At 35.3% G+C, this 18,787-nt stretch overlaps 1 protein-coding gene across 1 annotated transcript in view; it reads right to left on the bottom strand.

Annotated features, from left to right (window-relative positions):
• CPD (carboxypeptidase D) overlaps positions 1-18,787 on the bottom strand; it is an 82,727-nt gene that overhangs the window by 29,717 nt on the left and 34,223 nt on the right. The window contains exons 3-7 of the mRNA XM_063110462.1: positions 15,326-15,468; positions 14,452-14,621; positions 13,222-13,571; positions 12,568-12,759; positions 10,988-11,155 (exon numbers count right to left, since the gene is read on the bottom strand). Coding sequence (XP_062966532.1) covers positions 10,988-11,155; positions 12,568-12,759; positions 13,222-13,571; positions 14,452-14,621; positions 15,326-15,468 — 1,023 coding nt within the window. The remainder of the gene's footprint in view (positions 1-10,987; positions 11,156-12,567; positions 12,760-13,221; positions 13,572-14,451; positions 14,622-15,325; positions 15,469-18,787) is intronic.

The raw sequence follows: 18,787 nt of genomic DNA, 5'->3' as shown, positions 1-18,787 counted from the left end.
TCCCCCTCATTCTGGAGATGTGGAATCTAAAACAGAGAGGTTAAATGATTTATAAATACCAGAGTCAGATCTAACCCACACTCAGAAAAAAAAAAAAATGCTAAAAATTTCTCTGATAGTTGTATTAGAAATTAATCAATTGGAATTATATCATAAGACTTTTCATGACCTAAGGTAAAGAAAGTGATGCGTTAAAACATATGTAAAGGAAAATACTGCCATTCGCAACAACATGAATGAGCTTGAAGAAAATTATGTTAAGTGAAATAAACCAGATGCAGAAAGAGAAATACCTCATGTCCTCATTCACACGTGGAAGCTAAAAAAGTTGATCTCACAGAAGTAGAGAGTAGAATATAGTGGTTACTAGAATCGGGTAATGGAAGGGAAGAGGGGAGAGTAGAGAGGGGAGAAGGAGAGGGTGGTCAATGGATACAAAACTGAAGAGAAGGAGGAAGAATAAGATCTAGTGTTCTCAAGCAATATAGGAAGACTACAGTCAACAACAAATTACTGTATAACTTCAAGTAACTGAGACAGTAATGTTTCCAACACAGAGGTAACAAATGTTTGAGGTGATGGATATGCTAAATACCCTATAATCATTGCAAACTGTATTAATGTATCCAAATATCACATTGTACTCCTTAAATATATACAATTATCATGGACCAATGAAGAAAAAAGAAAAAGAAAAAAACTAATAGAGAGTAGAATAGTGGTTACCACAGGCTGGGAACAGGGGGGCAGGGAGGGGCAGTTGATAAAAAGATACAAAGTTACAGTTAGATAGGAAAAATAAGATCTGGTGCTCTAGGATGACTATAGCTAATAATATTGCATATTTCACAATAGCCAGAGAAGAGGATCTTAAATGTTATAACCACAAAGAAATGATAAATGTTTACTTGATAAATATGCTAACTATTCTGTTAAGTCATTATACAATAGATGCATGTATTGAAACAAAAGACTGTACCCCATAAAAATGTACAGATTAAATAAATAAATAAATAGGAAAAAAGAACATATGTAAAGGATATTAATTCCCTTCATGCTCCCCACAGGGCATAAAGTAGTTAGAGTGCTTCTCAGGCAAAAGCCTGAGCTACACATGCCCACTCCCCCACCATAGGATTGAATACTTTATTTTCTTATTAGTCATATTGTTTTAATTTGTCCATTTGTCCACTTATTCTGCCTTCTACGGAGCCATTCATCTTTGCTCTTTTCTATCATGCCACTTCATAGGAATGGAAGTGAACGAACATATCCAACTTGAATTCAGATGAAGTAATCCTGTAATAACAAACACTAGAAAACATTCACAGAAGAAAAAAAAAAAGAAGCAAATATGAAGAACTGTGCTCATTCTATCCCCAAAACATTTCTAACAAGAACAAGTATTCTTCAACACCTTCTCTTACACAAATTTAATTTCTCAAAAACACTCTGGATCCATGAACCATACGTAAAAAATCAAACAACAAAAAAAATCAACATGAATTTCTACTCAATACTGTCTCTCAAATGGCTAATTTTCTAAAGCAGAAAAAAATTTTTTTTTCTTTTTTAAAAAGAGAAAAAGACCTACAATGGTTCTACCAGTCTAGCACAAAAAGTAATTAGAACTGATACCAAAAGCACAAGCAACTAAAAAAAAAAAAAAAGATGAATCAGACTTCATCAAAATTAAAAACTTATTCATGAAAAGACACTATTAAGAAAGTGAAAAAACCTGCAGAATGAGAGAAAAATTTTGCAAATCAACTATCTGATAAAGGTCTAATATCCAGAATACATAAAATACATAAAGAACTCTTAAAACTCAACAACAAAAAGGCAAAAACCCAATAAAAATTGGGCAAAGGACTTGAGCAGTTAATTCTCCACAGAAGATATACAAATGGCCAACAAGCACATACGAAGATGCTCAACATCATTAATCATCAGGAAAACACAAATCAAAACCACAATGAAATACCACTTCTCACCCTCTAGGATGGTTATAATTTTCTTAAAAAGGGAAAATAACAAGTGTTGCCGAGGATGTGGAAAAATTAGAACACTTGTACATTGCTAGTGGGAATGTAAAATGGTTCAGCCCTGCAAAAAACTGTTTGCCAGTTCCTCAAAAAGCTAAAAATAGAATTAGTGTATGACCCAGCAATTCCACTCCTAGGTATATACCCAAAAGAATGGAGTATATACCCAAAAGAATGGAAAACAAGGACTCAAATTGGTATTTGTATGCCAATGTTCACAGCAGCATTATTCATCAATTGTCAAGTAGAAACAACCTAAAATGTCCATCAATGGATAAATGAATAAACAAAATATGGAAAAACTATGTGTGTGTGTGTGTGTGTGTGTGTGTGTGTGTGTGTGTGTGTGTGTATGTATATGTATATGAATATTATTCAGCCATAAAAAAGAATGAAGTACTTATACATGCTACAACATGAATGAAACTTGAGAACATTATGCTAAGTGAAAGAAGCCAGACACAAAAGGTCACATATTGTATGATCTCATTTCTATGAAATATCCAGAATTGGTAAATCCATAGAGACAGAACAAAGACTAGTAGTTACCAGAGGTTAAAAGGAAGGGAAAATAGGAAGCAACTGCTTAATGGGTATGGAGTTTCCTCTGGGGGAGATGACAACATTTTGGAACAAGACAGAGGTGGTAGTTGCACAACATTGTGAATGTCACTGGAATTGTTTACTTTAAAATAGTTAATTCTATCTTATGAAAATTTCACCTGAATTTTAAAAATTAGTATCAAAATTTACAAAAAGGAATCTTGCTTTTTCCTATATTCTTCTAAAATCCTTCTAAATTAAGTTGGCAGTAAAGGAGATCAGAACATGCCACCTCAAAATATGCCACTTTGGCATATTAACTATTTTGAGCTGAAGGCAATTGAGGAACAGCAGATACAGAAAGGGCTCTCTGCATTTTCCCTTCCTGCCTAAAAGCAGGGCATAAATTTCCTGTGAGAAAGGTGCCCTCCTGGTATCAGGAAGAAAACATTCTTTACCAGAGATGGGAAGTGATGTTGGCATGATGAATCTACACAAACAAACCTTACTAAAATAACCCTTATTTCCCCTCATATATTTCCTAGTCAGTTTCCTACAATTTACTTCCCCTAGAAGCCCAAACCCCTTTCTTTTACTAGTCACTTTTCCATAACTTATCACCCCTTCTTAAGAGTATGTAAGTGTTCAAATCTAACATGCTTCTTTATGGGTTTCAATTTTTCCCTGTGAAGCCCCCTGTGCCACATAAAAATATTAACATCGAATAAAATTTGTATGCTTTTCTGCTGTCACTCTGTCTTTTCTCAGCTTAATTCACAAGCTCCAGCTGCAGAAGAGGGTAGAGAAAAAGTTTTTTCTCCCCTACAATGCAAAGAAATTCTCTTTTAAATTTCTTTGCCAACATTTCAAAACCCATTTAAAGATTTGAAGATGAAAAAACAAAATACGTCTTGGAAGGAAACATGTCTACAAGATTGAAAATGACTGCCCTGCACCATGCCAAGGTCTTCATAGCACATCTGTAAATTTGTGACTTATTTTCACTGGAATGTAACTATTATTAAGTTTTCAGATTTAGCCAACATGACATATGACTTATTCTGAGAATATTTTTAAAAACTCTAAATGAAAAATATTTTCTATCAAACATGGTATAAAATACAGAAGATATTAAAAAAAGAAAACAAAAAATGTATTTTGCCAACCAGCATGTGATTTCATAATTCTTAATTGGCTCTTTGAGAATAGCCCATGATTACCAACTGTAGAATTATCTTTTTCTACTACTGGGAATCTCTCAAAGTAATTTTTGGAGAATCTCAATTTACTTCCTAAATCTAAATATCCACAAGTATATACTGTCATTCTAAAATGGCAGGCTACTCTATATATCATCAAATCTCAACTGTGATCCTTCTTTTGGATATACCAAACAATGTTGACACTAATATTTTTGCACTGCCCTGGTGCTAATACTTTCACTCTTTTTAAAAAAATAGCTTTATTGATGTAATTCGCATACCATACATTTCACCCATTTAAAACTGTTTATATTCCCAGGGTTGTACAGCCACTACCACTATCTAGTTATGGAACATTTACATGACTCCAAAAAGAAACATCCAAACCCACTAGCAGTCTCTCCCCTCTCCCCTCCCACCACTATCCACTCCAGCCCAAGGCAACCACTAATCTACTCTCTATCTCTATGGATTTGCCTATTCTGAACATTTAATAAAACTGTAATCATACAGTATGTGGTATCTTGTGACTGGCTTCTCTCACTTAGCATAATGTTTTCAAGATTCATCTATGTTGTAGCATGCATCAGTACTTGATTCCTTTTCATGCTAAATAATATTCAATTGTATAGACATATTACATTTTATTTATCCATTTGTCAGTTGATGGTTATTTGGGTTGGTTTTACTCTTTGGTTGTTGTGAATAATACTGAATGAACATTCATGTACATGAACATGTACACTGAATGAATGAACATTCATATATACATGAATTTATGTGTAGATACGTTTTTAGTTCTCTTGGGTATTGATAACTTTACTTTTTCACTCAACTCTAATTGGGGTTTGTGATGATTTTTAATCTTGACTTCTCAACCTATTCAACTGATCCATTCCTGCTGAATTACATGGAGGTATATAAGCTCAGATGCCACATGACAATAAGGTCATTGTGCTGCAGTTAAGGATACAGCAAGTAAAAGATAAGAGAATGTTGAAATCTAAGCTTACATTAAAGAGTTTATTAAATTTGGAGAAGAAAATAAGACTAAACACTTGGATCTGTTAGTATTCCATTTCTATGAATGACAAAGACCATGTTACAAAGTTCCCAGTGTGAGGGATAAATATAAAACACTTGAAGAACTATGAGAGGAAGAGGAGAGGAAGACGGGAGGAGGAGGAAGAACAAGAAGAGGGAGAGGGGAGATATAAGGGTGGAGAAAGGAGAAGGGAGAGAGGAGAAGAGTGGGAGGAGACAGCAATAGGAAGGGGAGAGAGGAGAAGAGGGTGGTGGAGAGAGAAGAGAAAAAGAAGGGGAGAGAAGAGGAGGAGGGAGGGGAGAGAAGGGGAAAAAAGAGAGAGAGAGAGCTGCTGGACACAACTACGCCTGTGCACACCTGGTACCTCAAGTAACAGCTCTGCCTTACCCCAGCAGGCCTCATGGAGCTGCTGAGACCTGCTGCACCCCTGCAGGCTTTCTCTGGGCTCAACAGCTGACCCAGTGGATCTCCACAGAGCTGCTGGACCCTGCTGCACTGGTGCATGCCTGCTGTCTGCTCAACAGCTGATTGGGCAGTAGCTCTACCTCCAATAGCAGGCCTCCACAGAGCTGCCCTGCCCTGTTTTACTCATGTAGGCCTGCTCCCTACTGGACAGTGGGTCAGTCAACAGCTCCTCCTCCCACTGGCAGGTCTCCACAGAGCTAACCAGCCCTGCTGCACCCATGCAGGCATGCTCCAGGCTCAACAGCTGATATGTCAGGCCCTTCACAGGGCTGCCAGGTGGGTGCTGCACCCATGCATGCCTCCTCCTGGCTCAGCATCTTATCAAAAAGTGTCTCTGTCTCCCTTGGCACACCTCCACAGAGCTGCCAGGCTTTGAAATAATAGCTGAAAACTTCCCAAATACTGGGAGTGATATGAACATTCAGATTCAGGAAGCTTGAAGGTCCCCAATTAGACTCAACCTAAAAACATCCTCTCCAAGGCACATCATAATCAAACTGTCAAAAGTCAAACACAAAGAAAGAATTATAAAAGCTGCAGGAGAAAAGTATCATCACATATAAGGGAATCTCCATTAGACTATCAGCAGATCTTTTCAACAGAGACTTCTGGCCAGGAGAGAAGAAAGTGATATATTCAAAGTGCTGAAAGAAAAAAAAAAAAAAAACCTGTCAGCCAAGAATACTTTCTCCAGCAAAGCTAGTCTTCAGAAATGAGGGAGAAATAAAGACCTTCCCAGACAAGCAAAAGCTGAGGGAATTCATCACTGATAGACAGGTCTTACAAGAAATGCTTAAGGGAATGCTACAAGTGGGAAGGAAAAAACAATAACTACTATCACAAAAACACAAAAAAGTACAAAATTTACCAGTAAAGGTAAGTTCATAATTCAAATTCAGAATACCTCATGAGGTAATAGTGCTATGTAAAATTTTCAATCTTCTGGTATGAAGGTTTAAGGTCAAAATGATCAAAAAACAACAACAGCTACAATTAGTGGCTAAGAAACATACAATAGATACAAATGTAGTTGTTGTTTTTTCGTGACCGGCACTCAGCCAGTGAGTGCACCGGCCATTCCTATATAGGATCCGAACCCGTGGCGGGAGCGTCGCCGCGCTCCCAGCGCAGCACTCTACCGAGTGCGCCACGGGCTCGGCCCACAATAGATACAAATGTAAATTAAGGCAAGAAAAATATAAATGGGGGGGTGGTGAGTCCAGAGTATTTTCGTGTGACCAGAGTTAAGTTACTATCAGCTTAAAATAGTTTACCATAACTACAAGACTCTTTATTAGCCCCAAAGTGGTAACCACACACACACACACACACACACACACACACACACACACACACACAAATTACAGCAGATACACAAATGAGAAAGAGAAAGAAAATAAATCTTAGCATTACAGAAACCACTAATACACAGAGGTAAATAACAAGAGAAAAAGAAAGGAACTAAGGATCTACTAAACAACCAGAAAACAATTAATAAAATGGCAGAAATAAGTTCTCACAAATAAATAATAACCTTGAATACAGATTAAACTCTCCAATTAAAAGATATACAATGGCTGAATGGTTAAAAAATAAGACCCAATATGCTGCTACAAGAGACTCACCTAACTTAAACACAAACATATACTGAAAGTGAAGGGCTAGAAAAAGATATTCCATGCAAACAAAAACCAAAAGTGAACAGAAATAGCCATATTTATATTAGTTAAAATAGAATTTAAATAAAAAACTGTAAAAAGAGACAAAAAAGATCATTATATGATGATAAAGTGATCAAATTAGCAAGAGGATATAATAATTATAAATATATATGTATGCAACACTAGAACACCTAGATATATAAAGCAAACATTATTATACCTAAGGGGAGAGATAGACTACAATTCAACAATAGTAGGGTACTTCAACACCCACTTTTGACAATGTACAAATCATCTAGACAGAAAATAGACAAAGAAACAGCTGACTTAAAGTGTACCATAGACCAAACAGACCTTACAGACATTTATGGAATGTTAAATACAAGAGCTGCAGAATACACATTCTTCTCAACCTCACACAGAATATTATTCAGGATAGATCATATGTTAGGCCACAAAACAAGTCTATGCAAATTTTAAAAGATAGAGATCATATCAATTATCTTTTCTGACCACAATGGTATAAAACTAGCAATCAACAACAAGAAAAACTTCAGAAACTTTATAAATACATGGAAATTAAACAACATGTTCCTAAACAACTTATGGATCAATGAAGAAATTAAACGTTAAATTAAAAAATTCCTTGAGACAAAAGAGAATGAAAACACTCATACCAAAACTTATGGGACATGACAAAAGCAGTTCTAAGAAGAAGGTTCATAGCAATAAAGGCATTTATCAAAAAAGCAGAAAGATTTCTAATAAAAAACTTAATGATGCACCTCAAGAAATTAAAAAAACAAGAAACTAAATCAAAATTGTCAGAAGGAAAGAAATAATAAAGCTCAGAGCTGAAATAAATGAAATAGAAACTAAAGAAACAATTCAAAACTGGCAAAATGAAGACTTGGTTTTTTGAAAAGAGAAACAAAACTGACAAACCTTTAGCTAGATCAACCAAGAAAAAAAGAAGGTTCAAACAAAATTAGAAATGAAAAAGGAGTACCCCCAAAATATGTATAATCAGTTATGCTTCAATAAAAAAAAAAGAGAAATGAAAAAAGAGACATTAAACTGATACCAAAAAACACAAAGGGTCATAAGAGACTATTATGAACAACTATATGCCAACAAATTTGATAACACAGAAGAAATGGATAAATTCCTGGACAAATACAAAACCAAGATTAAATTATGAAGAAACAGTAATTCTGAACAGACCAATAACAAGTGAGGAAATTGAATCAGTAATACAAAGTCTTCCATCAAAGAAAATCCCAGGACCTGATTGTTTCACTGATTAATTCCACCAAACATTTAAGGAAGAACTAATACCAATTCTCATCATATTATTCCAGAAAATTGAAGAGGAAAGAATACTTCCCAACTCATTTTACTAGACCAGCATTACTCTGATTCCAAAACCAGACAAGGACAAAAAACAGAAAATTACAGGCCAATATCACTGACAAAGATAAATGTAAAAATTCTCCACAAGATACTAGCAAACAGAATTCAGCAGCACATTAATGAGAGCATTCCTTATGATCAAGTGGGATTTATCCCAGGAATGCAAGCTTGGTACTGTAGATTGGACACCCCCCACACCCCATTGAAGATTAAATTGCCCCTTGATCAGGAACAAGACAAGAATGCCCACTTTCGCCACATTATTTAACATAGCAATGGAAGTCCTAGCCAAAGCAATTAAACAAGAGAAAGAAATATAAGGCATCCAAATTGGAAAGGAGGAAGTCAAACAGGAAGTCCCTGTTTGCACACAACATGATTTAATATATGGAAAAACCTTAAGATGCCACAAAAAAACTGTTAGATCTAACAAACAAATTTAGTAAAGTTGCAGGATACAAAATCAACATACAAAAGTCAGTAGCATCTCTATATACTAACACCGAACTATCTGAAAAAAGAAATCAAGAAAACAATCCCTTTTACACTAACTGTAAATAAAATGATACCCTTAGAAAAAACCTAACCAAGGAGGTAAAAGACCTCTACACTCAAAACTATAAAACTTTGAAGAAAGAAATTGAAGAGGACACAAATTGAAAGATATCCCATGTTCATAGATTGGAAGAATTAATATTGCTAAAATGACCATTCTATCCTAAGCAATCTACAGACTTAATGCAATCCCTATGAAGATACCAATTACATTCCTCACTGAAATAGAAAAAGCAATCCTAAAATTCATATGGAACCAGAGAAGACCCAAAATAGCCAAAGCAATCCTGAGAAAAACAAAGCTGGAAGCATCACATTACCTAATTTCAAATTATACTATAAAGCTATAGACACATAGACCAATGGAGGAGGATAGAGAGCCCAGAAATAAATTTGCTCACCTAAAGCCAACTGGTCTTTGACAAAGATAAATTTGTTTTTGGGCCAAGAATACATATTGGGAAAAAGTCTCTTCAATAAATGGTGCAGAGAAAAAAGGATATCCCCATGCAGAAGAATGAGACTAGACCCCTACCTCTCATCACATACAAAAACCAACTGAAAATGAATAAAAAATTTAAATGTACAACCCAAAACTATGAAACTACACGAAGAAAACATAGGGGAAATGATTCTTGACATGCAGGTGGGCAAGGATTTTTTTAAAAAGACTTTAAAAGCACAAAAAGCAAAAATAGACAAGTGAGATTACATCAAACTAAAAATCTTTTGTACATCAAAGAAAACTGTTAACAGAGTAAAGAGACAGAATGGGAGAAAATATTTGCAAACTATACTTCTGACAAGGGGTTAATATCAAGAATATATAAGAAACTTAAACAACTCAACAGCAAAAAAGCAAATAACCCAATTGGGAAATGGGCAAAGGATCTTAATAAATATTTCTTAAAAGAAGGCATATTAATGGTCAACTGGCATATGAAAAAATGCTCAACATCACTAATCATGGAAATGCAAATCAAAACAACAGAGATACCACCTCACTCCAGTTAAAATGGCTATTATCAAAAGTCAAAATAAAACAAGTGTTGGTGAGGATGTGGAGAAAGCGAACACTTGCACACTGTTGGTGGGAATGTAAACTAGTATAGCCATTATGGAAAACAGCATGGAGGTTACTCACAAAATTAAAAATAGAATTCCTACATGATCCATCAATCCCACTACTGGGTATACCTAAAGGAAATGAAATCAATATGTTGAAGAGATATCTGAACTCCCCAGTATACTGCAGCATAATTTACATTAGCCAAGATATAGAATCACCCTAAGTGTCCAACAACAGGTGAATGGATAAAAAATATGTGGTGTATATATACACAATGGAATATCCAGTTATAACAAAGAATGAGGTTCTGTCATTCACAGCAACATAGATGGACCTGGAGGACATTATGTTAAGTGAAGTAAGCCAGGTACAGAAAGACAAATACCACATGATCTCACTCACATGTAGAATATTAAGAAAAAAAAAAAGGTGATATTATAGAGGCAGAGAGTAAAACAGTGGTCACCAGAGACTGGGGAGGGGAGGGAGGAAGGCAAAACAGGAAGAGGTTGGCCAACAGGTACAAAATTATAATTAGATAGGAGAAACAAATTTTGGTGTTCTATTGCACAGTAGGGTGCTATGGATAACAGTTAAATTTTGCATATTACACAATAGTTAGAGGAGAGGCTTTTGAATGTTCTCTCACAAAGAAATGATAAATGCATGAGGTGATGGATACACTAACAACCCTGACTCGATCATTATACAACATATATGTGTATCAAAACATGAGATTGTACCCCATAAATATGTACAATTATAATGTGTCAACTATAATAAATAAAAATAGAGAAAGAGGGAGAGGAAAAACAGTCAGGAAACTGGCCTGAAAAGTAATGAGAAAAGACCATTCTTGTTGTGTGCCATGAAAGTAATAACAGGATACTTATTTGAAGAAAGCCTAAGACTATAAACAGATAAGATTCCACCAGGACTTTCAAATGCTGTCAACAAGAACTAATCAGTGAAATATAAAGCTGTCATACCTCCATGCAGGTTTGCAGACAGTACAAATGGATAGGCCTTCATCCAGCTCATTACAGCAATAGTTTCTGGTTGGGTAGGATCTGTGATCTGAACAAACTGGTCTGGAAAATTTCGGTTCAGGTCAAAGTTGTTGCTGTTGTTTCTGCCAGTTACACCAATTGAATCTCCTGCACCACAAAGAATTCAAACTTAAGCCATGTTCTACTTATATTTTAACCCAACACACACGACCTTCAGCTACCTTAACTCAAAAGTAAGTGTGAACACATCAGGCTTCACTATTATTAATCACACTATGGTTAAAACACATCTTTTTCACACTGTGCATTTAAAAAATGCATCTCTTCCAGATCTTTTGAACAGAGAGGTAAAACCATTACCCTTTTGGTTTTGCCCTTTGGTCATACTTTGAGAGGAAAAAATTCAGTCATACAAATTATATTACAACACTGCTCTACTGTCAATAATCCACATATAATGACATGAACACAACGTTAAGAGGCATTACTGATCAGAGGGGACTCTATCATACTTGCATACAGCTCACTAAGACATGATAAGAAACAGATCAAAAGAAAAGAAAATTGTGATGTGCATACATTAAAGTGATCATGAAAAGGTAAAGTTATACAAGAACAAAGTTGGAAATTTAATCTGGTGGAAAAAGGGTTCAACTTAAGCTTAATTGTGCATATTCCATTTTAATATAGGGTGGGAGCCCTATTATTGTCATTATAATGAGGAAAAATGCAAGTGAATGAAGAAAACTGGACAGCTCACCAGTTGTAATTAGTTCCATCTTTCAGAAATGTTTGAGGAGGAACATGGGAGAGATTTGTGATGAGGTCACAAAAAGAATGAGGTCCTTAGGGAAAGAATCTGAATAATAGTATAAGGGTTAACTTGAGCCTATTCATCGAAGAGCACTTCTGGGTATTAATGACCAGTTGATTTTCCTTTCGTCATGTCAGTGAGAGTAATAAACCATGTGGTTGCATATTCATCTTGTGTTGCCTATTCTGCTGACAGGTATCACTGCCTAGAAGGAATTGTGGGCTGGGAAAAGATGGATTCTCATTCTGCTAGTGTTGTACATAAAGTGGTCTGTGTAAGCTTGCTCTTCCAGCCCTGACTATATTGTCCCAGGAGAGACAATGGGCTTGCCCAGAGGAGGCAGAAGAATGCGAAGTCAATAATTTAGCAGGTTTAGAATATGCATGCCGTGTAGAACTGAGAGTCAAATCAGAATCACTGGCTTCAAAAGATATCTGGCTTGATTTTTAACTTACGAAATAAAGTTCCCAATACAATAACTTAATAAGAACTGCTGTTAAAATGGAACAATTGGTAAAAATCTTATACTACTTTTAGTAAATAAGAGCTATTGCCAAAGCGCCATAATTATTGAATGGACTGGCCTATCTTACAAGAATAGAAAAGCTAAAACCAATTATAAATTGTAAAACTAAAACAGGAAGAAATTCCAGAGAAACAACCAGGTCAAATTCTTTTCTACCCCCAAATAATCATGCCATATGATAATCAAAAGATTAAGCATTAATAGACAGCTATTCTTTACCTTCCTGGGACTTTTCATATCCATCAGGATTCATGGATGGCATAAGGTGAATTCTAGTACTACGAACCAAATCTGTTACTTCAGGGTCTGTCCCAAAGTTCTTACAAAGATATTCGATGAGGTTCAACAGCAGTTCTCTCCCAACCACTTCATTTCCATGCATATTTCCAATGTACTTAAATTCTGGTTCACCTGAAAACAAAATAATTACATGGAAAAGTTTTTTTCCTTTTCAGTTATCATTGATTCTCTTGGGTTTTTCCCTCAACATATATGAATCCTGAACTAAAAATTAAAGGAAGCATTTATTTCGGCAAAGGAAGCAGGAAAAACCTTCATAAACATCTAATAAAGCAGCTTCTTTCCTAATATATACATCTGAGCAGGCTCAAAGCATATACATGCCAGATAATATGAAAATAAAAATACTATTAGCAGAAGAAATCTAATTTATGCACATATTAAATACTATGCCTAATATGAACAATCAAATGGATTTTCTTCTTTCTGGGAAAAAGAAATGGCTAGATTTTCTTTCATTCTTTTAGTTCCAGTTATACATACTATCAGTGACCTTACAGAATTAAACACAGCAATATAGTACATAGTTTTGAGAGGCACTAGTGAAATTATGTATAAGACCATACCAATTACCTGGTTCATGGACACCTGGATTATCAGATATCTCCATCACATAAAGTTCTCTTGACTCCACTGATTTTCCCAATGAATAAAGCCGAGTGATGTTAGAATATTCATTGGCAAACCTTCTCAAGAAGATTTCCATATCAGGGAAATGATGGTGGTGAAAGTCCTTTGGCTGAATTGGCTGGTAGGAAGATGATGTTTCAGAAGGAATATTAGGTATAGCAACTGTGCTAGCAGTTGCGACAGCCTCAGTTGTGTCAGGGATTAATGAAGTCACAGTTGGCCGAAGGGAAAAATCCACCTGTGTGGCTGGTCCTTCTTTCACCACTATATTATAAACAGTCAATGGCATATACCTGAAAAAAAAAAGTTTGAAAGTGTAGATGGCTTGGAGTTAAGAAACACAATGCATCAACATTATAAAAAGCACAGTAGCCTTTTCATACTCTTGTACTTAGTGGTCTATCAAAACTCAATCTAAATAAAGATAGATGTGTAAATTTAAGAGATTTAGGATGTTATCTCACGGAGAATCTCAGGTTAAGTCTTTAAAGACTTATTTCTCTTACCAAATCTTCTGAGGTACCACACTAGAATGCTTATAGAAAATTACATTCAGAGGAAAGAAGGAGGTTGTTACTCCATTATAACTACTGCTACAATATTCAAAGAAGCAATAAATTATCCAATTCTTTGCAGTGCCTTATCAAATTGGCATTCCAACTTCTTTCCCAGGTAGGAAAGTTCCAAATTAAATTAAAGATTATCAGTTAAATCCTTATCAAAGTGAGCTTCCAGAAAGGTTTCTAGGGAGGTGGGAAACCACTCATTTAACATATTAGAAAGGTGGTGATAAAACAGTTCTTCAAAATGTCATTTATTTACAGAGCCCTGGGTTTCTTCTACTCTTGTATTCAATTAGCCTTGAGGCAATGCTTTACACAGCTGAGCACCTTTACAAGCTTTTAAAACTGTCCTTCCACCCATGCTACAACTATGATTCACATCCAGTTGTACTGTTAGATTACATAACAAAAAACTCCACGATAGTATTTTCTCATTATAAAAGGAGAAAAATCAGAAAATAAGGAAAAATAAAAGATAGAGCAAATAACATTTACCACACTATACTTCTGTCTTTGATATAAAATTGAGGCTTGACATTTTAATTAAGAGTATAGTTTAAATTCTTTTCTTTTGGCAGCTGGCTCGTATGGGGATAGTTTAAATTCTTACCCAGTTAAAACTACTGTAAGGTTATAAGTTCCAGGAACAAGTAATCTGTGAAAATCACCAAATCTGCCTGTTGTGATATTATGATTAATACCAGCCACTGAGACAGTTGCATTCTCTAAACCAGATCCTGTAACTGAATCTTTAACAAATCCTTTAACTCCAATATGGACCTAAAAAAAAAAAGAATCAAAGACCAGAGACAATTAATTCAGAAAGCAAGAAAGCATTATTTCCCTCTGCATTGATGCTAGGATTTCTAAAAACTATGGTTACTTCTCTGTCTCCCCTAAACATTTTCCAATCCCTTGAAATAATATGTAGACAAAAGTATTAAATCTTTAAACTTAAGTCATACATGTCTGAACTCTCCACTAGTAAGGTGCTTTTGAAATTCCCTATCCTCAAAGCCAGGCTTCTAATTTTATCAACAAGGTATAATTTCTGGTATATACAACAGCTGTACTAGCCTATCTGATGTTTAAATTAAAAGATGTCCATGGTTCATACAGTGGTAAAGACTCTCTAGCAAATATAATCACATGACATTGTAAGAACCTGTGTACAAATTTGGCTAATTATTTCAGTTTGTAAAGATAGGCAAATGGAGCCCTGTGAAGCAGAGCACTGGGGGTGAAGGACAGGCAAGGTAGAGCTAGAGTTTTTTTTTAATTTAAAAAATTTTTTCTAGAGCAAGCACATTTCCTGATATAGAATATATTTTAATAAATCATAATCTAATAATCACTAAAGGTAATCTATAATCTTAAATAATAAAAACAGATAAATAAAATAAAGGATATCTAATATAGACCAAATTTCCCCCTTATTTAATCCATCATTTCTATAGCCCAAACTTCCAGTCATCTACTTTTACCTTTTCAATCAATGTGATCAAAGACTCACGATTGTTCTCCCATTCCTGTCGAAGCTGTGAAGCAGGTGGGTACTTGCAACAAGACAGTTCTAATGTGATCTCAAAACAGTTGGCCCACACATAATTGTAATCTTGCATACCACCTGTAACATGAAGGAAAAATAAGTGTATTCTCAGAATGAACGAAATTCTCCAAAAACCTTGAAGAAATTAAATCAACCATCTCTGCATGTATAAATTTTCTTTTCATTAAATTGCTTGAAACTGAAGAAGCCTCTTGAATTATAGAGAAAACTAAGAAGGAAGGTTAAAGGAATATACATTGAAAAGGAATATACATAAAGTAAACACACTTAACTGATAGGATGAACAGTTATGAAGAGTATGAATACATCAGTTAATAACAATAACTATAATGATCATAGGTCTACAATTTGAGTGTTTACTCTATGCCAGAACCTGTTCTAAAAGCTTTATGTGTATTAACATTTAATCTTTACAAAAATTATATGAGGTAGGTATTTCACTCATTTTACAGATGTAAGAAGTGAGGCACAAAGAGGTTAAGATTTATAACAGAATGACAATGAAGGATATACATTGTATTAGTCCGTTTCTGTTGCTTATAACAAAATACATGGAACTGGGTATTTTATAAAGAAAATGAAATTTATTGCTTACAGTTTATGAGGCTGGGAAGTCCAAAGTCCATCTGGTGATGGTGACAGTGACCCAGGGGTCTCACATTGCAAGATGGTGGAAGCAGAGAGAGCAGAGACAAAGACAAACTCTCTTCTTTGAAAGCCTGACCACCATTTTTAATCCTTTCACTACAGTATGGTCCCACAATCTAATCACCTCTTCAAGGCTCCACATTTCAATTACCATAATACGATTTCCCACCCTCTTAACAGTCACAGTGGGGGCTAAGTTTCTACTACATAAAACTTCAGGGACACAATTCAAGCTTCAGGGGGTTTGGGGGGGGACATAATTCATGCCAAAGCATTATTAAGTACCTACTATTCTAATTGTACTGCCCTTTATCAAGAAAGTGGCAAGTGAAAAATAGACTATATCTAGGGGGCACAGCTACACAAATCGGGGAAAAATAAAAGACACAAAAAACTCTTTCAAAATGTGTTTAATGGAAGATGGAATTAAGAGGGGAATTAGTATCCATGATGAACCCCTTCACCACTTTACATCTATACTCATATAAGGCCGCACACTCATTTTGTACAAAGCCTATCATTCCTGTCACTTAATTTCCTCACATCTAGGTTTGGCTCCATCGAAGCCCACTATTCATTAGAATCCTGGATATACCTATGCCTGGCAAGGGGGATTCTTTCCTTCAACCTTCTCCAAAGAGATTTTTTTTCCCCTCTGACAGGGCAAAGTACAAATGTGAATTTTAAGGGTCATTTTTCCCCAGCCCCTCATGCATCTCATATGATGTTACACAGGATCCTTCAGATTGGAAGGGAGGAGAATGATTTCCTTCAGTGACTTAGCACCAACAGATATGTTTGAGTCATAGGTTCTTCCGCTACTCACTGGGTGAGAACCCTTTGGCATTCACATGGGTCTTTACTTGTTGCAAAGTGAGCATTAGATGATCACAAAGGACCTTCCAAGTCTCAGATTCTATGATGATTAAAATACCTGTTAATGTGATTATAAGAGAAAACGCAGGGAGAGAATGCTTGGGGGAAAAAAAGACAATTCTGAAACTTGCGTCTGAAGAAAAGTCAATGTCACAGTCTAAAAAGCACAGTTTATTAGGAGTTCATCAAAGAACAGGGGCTTAGAAAATAGTAAAGAAAAGCAAACAAGACAGCAAAATTAACAAAACTTTGACAGAAATAAAATAGTAGCAATGTTATTGAAAACTGAACTCTTAATCTCATTTCTGATGAAGTTTCATTATGTGCTTTGAGAAACATCTAGCTCTTGAAACATGTTTACCTTACCTAACACAACATGCTTCATTTCATTGATATATTTGCAGAATATTGTTGGGACAAAAAAGCCAGGTTAAAAAAGCTAGGTAAAGCATAAAAAATAAGTAAAGAAGAAATTGAGCAAAGAACATTTTTAAAATGCAGGACTCTGTTAACTCCAGCCGATGCTGTTTTTAAAAATATAAAGAAGAAACAAACACAATCCAAAGTTACCCGAGTAGGATCACACTTATGCTGGTGACGTGCAGTCTAATCTCAGGATACATGAGGGAGATTATCAAATTATATTCATGTTCATGCATGTTAATCAAACATCAAGAAGGCCAAGTTTTTGTTTACAATCTAGAGGAAGAGACAACTATATCCATAAACAATTAATATAAACATGATAATAGAGGACTGGGGTATGGTTGTACAGCAATGTGAATGTACTTGATGCCAGTGAACTGTACACTTAAAAATTGTTAAAATGGTAAATTTTATATTTCCTGTATGTATATTGTACCATAATAAAAAAATAACATTCCTGTACCGGCCAGGCACACACACACACACAAAGTAATAATAATAATAATAATAATAATAATAATAACAACAACAACAATAACAATAATAATAATAATAATAGTGACATTATGGGCCCATACTACTAGTTCCAATTTTAGGGTCAAGGGAAGATCTAGAAAGGCTTCCTGGGGAAGGCGGTTTTGTGGTCAGGTCTTAAAGAAAAATGGGTAAAACTATGAGTCAAAAAGGGACGTGGGGGTTCAGGAGCATTCTAGTCAGAGGAAATGGCTTTGTAAAGGTGTATGGTAGGAAAGCCTGATATATGCTGATGAACGGCAATAAGGCTGCTAAGGCCACAATATTAGGGCAGAAGCACAGGGCTTCAGGGATGTAGTGAAAGGTCAGGCTAAGATAAGCATGGTCTAAAAGGCTGAGGATAAAGACTTCTTTGGCATTCCAAGGCTTAAAAAAAAAAAGACTATATTTTGTTTGCTTGTTTGTTTTGAACAGAAAAGCAGCATGATGGATAGAAAGTAGCATGGTCTGGAGAGGAGAGAGTTTAGAAGCAAAAAGCCCACTTAGGCAGTTTTTATGAGGTTACTTTAAAAAGATAACGGAAAGATTCATATTATCTTTCTTTTTTATCTTGTATTTTTTAAAATTTTTTAAAATTAATTAATTAATTTATTTATTTATTTATTTAAATTTTATTTTGTCGATATACATTGTAGCTGATTATTGCTCCTCATCACCAAAACCTCCCTCCCTTCTCCCTCCCCCTCCCCCCCAACAATGTCCTTTCTGTTTGCTTGTCCTATCAACTTCAAATAATTGTGGTTGTTATATCTTCTTCCCCCCCCCCCGGTTTTTGTGTGTGTGTGTGTGTGTGTGTGTGTGTGTGTGTGTGTGTGAATTTATATATTAATTTTTAGCTCCCACCAATAAGTGAGAACATGTGGTATTTCTCTTTCTGTGCCTGACTTGTTTC

This window comes from Cynocephalus volans, chromosome 10, assembly GCF_027409185.1.
Source record: "Cynocephalus volans isolate mCynVol1 chromosome 10, mCynVol1.pri, whole genome shotgun sequence".
NCBI lineage: Eukaryota > Metazoa > Chordata > Mammalia > Dermoptera > Cynocephalidae > Cynocephalus > Cynocephalus volans.
The sequence above is the reverse complement of the archived record's forward strand: the minus strand, read 5'-3'. Positions and strand labels throughout refer to the sequence as shown.